General features: G+C 40.6%; 1 protein-coding gene across 1 annotated transcript in view; it reads right to left on the bottom strand.

Moving 5' to 3' along the window:
- LOC122260130 (uncharacterized) overlaps positions 1–2500 on the bottom strand; it is a 66505-nt gene that overhangs the window by 37100 nt on the left and 26905 nt on the right. The window contains exons 5-7 of the mRNA XM_086532457.1: positions 1718–2500; positions 1219–1397; positions 876–997 (exon numbers count right to left, since the gene is read on the bottom strand). The exon at positions 1718–2500 is cut by the window's right edge and continues 1290 nt beyond it. Coding sequence (XP_086388583.1) covers positions 876–997; positions 1219–1397; positions 1718–2500 — 1084 coding nt within the window. The remainder of the gene's footprint in view (positions 1–875; positions 998–1218; positions 1398–1717) is intronic.

Below are 2500 nucleotides of genomic sequence, written 5' to 3' on the forward strand. Positions count from 1 at the left end.
AGACCTGCTCTGAGTTCATAGGTCCAAAATTATAATCCGACTCGGGTCCACAGGAAATAAAGAACAAAAATGGAAAACACGATATTTGCATCTTAAAATTTCATTCGGTATCTATAATGAGTTTTTAATCAGTTTTCATTATACTTGAATATAATAAAGAAAATATACACATATCCTATTTTCATTGGATTACTGTCCTTACAAGGTCATACCCGCTCTTTGAAAAGGAGGTTAACCACTGGTTCTTCCTTAGGTTCCTAATTATGACCTTTGAAGTTGGGACTGGTTTCGATTTATTCAGGTATTTATATATTCAACTTTTTCTCAAATTCAAATTTGTATTCATGTTCTAGCACTTCAATAAAAAAAAAAACACACTAATACCCACCCAGAGTTATATAAGGGGGAAAATATGTAAGACCCCTACTTCCGCCCTACTTTAATGGCGTAATAGATCCCAAAATATTCGGGGGGTGAGGTAGGGGGGGCTCAAGTGTTTAGAGAAAATTTAGGGCTAGAGGATGTCAAAAATGCCCCTCATCTCGGACTACTGTCATTCTATTTTACCATGAATCATGTATATTTGCAGCTAAAACTCTCTTAATAATGGGCTTTTAGGGGCCATGAATGATCCCTGAAGTTTTTATGAGTCATATTTAATAATATCGGTTTCCATTCTAAAAAATAGATATTAATGAACAAGTTATAAAGTGTCTCATTATAAAATAAAGATAACTCATGCAATAGATATAACATATATACTTTTACCATATGGCACACAATACCACAAAGTACATATAACAACATTGAAACAACCATATATGTAGCATTAACTCAAAATATCAAAAGAAATGAAATATTTGCAGAATACGTACATAAAACCATCACGGACAATTTATGCCAAAAGTTGCCACTGTCAACGGGATTGATAATCGGATAGTTCTGGAGGATAGGTAAAGATCCTTCGGGCGCAACTCCGTGAATCTTTCCCATCAATCTGAAAATGATCGGCAAATTCATTCTGCAAGTACATAATGAATGAGAGGGGGGGGGGCAGACCTCTGTGAGTAATTAACATAATCCGAATCATGACTGAATAACAGAAGAGAACATTTTACCATGTGGCCAAAATTACATACTGTTCAATTTGACAATATGAAAACTATAACCACTATATTCAATTGAGAAAATAATACTCATAACTGCACAAATACAAACCGAGCGATGCTCTCGCAATAGTTTTCTGATGATGTAACACCGTGTCGTATGCAGAGCTCTTTAATAATGTCTTTGGCTTTAATTTTCTCCTCGGCCCTTGATGGGGAAAGCAGATAAGCCGACGATTCACTGTCTGGAGCCAGTTTCAGCCGATGGTAAATTTTTTTCCAGGGCATGAACTAATGCGTAATGGGATAAAAATTATTAGAGTTAGTAAAAGCTACTAGTTCTCGAATTTCTCTTTCCACTCTATAAAAGTCCCCAAAAGAAAGCCCAACAATTTTTATCTGGGTGGATAAAGATTCTAGCAATTCCACTGATTTCATCCTTTACAAACAAAAGATAAGTTGCTAGTATTTCTAACTTTACCCAGTATATGTAGACACCTCTGATATTATTTGCATAACTGTATGCTCCTACTTGCTTATCATAACTCCTCAACACTTCTTGACATCAAAATACATCATTACCAGTCTACTGAATAGGTCTTAATACTTACCGCTGGATTCATAATGATCTCTGACCAAGACCGGCATACTGTAGAAACTTCTTTGAGGAGAAATGGCAGTGGTAGCTGTGCCAGCACCATCCTTAGCACTTCTGCGCTGATAGTCCGTGATGAAGAGCCTCCACCTCCCCATGATGAGGAGCTTAAACTGACTGCTGATGAAGAGCCTCCGTTCTCCATCGACGAAGAGCCTCCACCTCCCCGTGACGAAGAGCTTCCATTCTTCTTCGACGAAGAGCCTCCACCTCCCCATGACGAAGAGCCTCCATTCTTCTTTGACGAAGAGCCTCCACCTTCCCGTGACAAAGAGCCTCCATTCTTCTTCGAAGAAGAGCCTCCACCTTCCCGTGACAAAGAGCCTCCATTCTTTTTCGACGAAGAGCCTCCACCTTCCCGTGACGAAGAGCCTCCATTCTTTTTCGACGAAGAGCCTCCACCTTCCCGTGACAAAGAGCCTCCATTCTTCTTCGACGAAGAGCCTCCATTCTTCTTCGACGAAGAGCCTCCACCTTCCCGTGACGAAGAGCCTCCATTCTTCTTCGACGAAGAGCCTCCATTCTTCTTCGACGAAGAGCCTCCACCTTCCCGTGACGAAGAGCCTCCATTCTTATTCGACAAAGAGCCTCCACCTTCCCATGATGAAGAGCCTCCACCTTCCCGTGATGAAGAGCTTCCATTGTTCTTCGACGAAGAGCCTCCATTCTTCTTCGACATAGAGCCTCCACCTCCCCATGATGAAAAGCCTCCATTTTCCATCGACGAAGAGCCTCCACC

The sequence above is a fragment of the Penaeus japonicus genome, unplaced genomic scaffold (assembly GCF_977035675.1).
Source record: "Penaeus japonicus unplaced genomic scaffold, GWHDUDI00000001_assembly GWHDUDI00000037, whole genome shotgun sequence".
In the NCBI taxonomy this organism is placed as follows: Eukaryota; Metazoa; Arthropoda; class Malacostraca; order Decapoda; family Penaeidae; genus Penaeus; species Penaeus japonicus.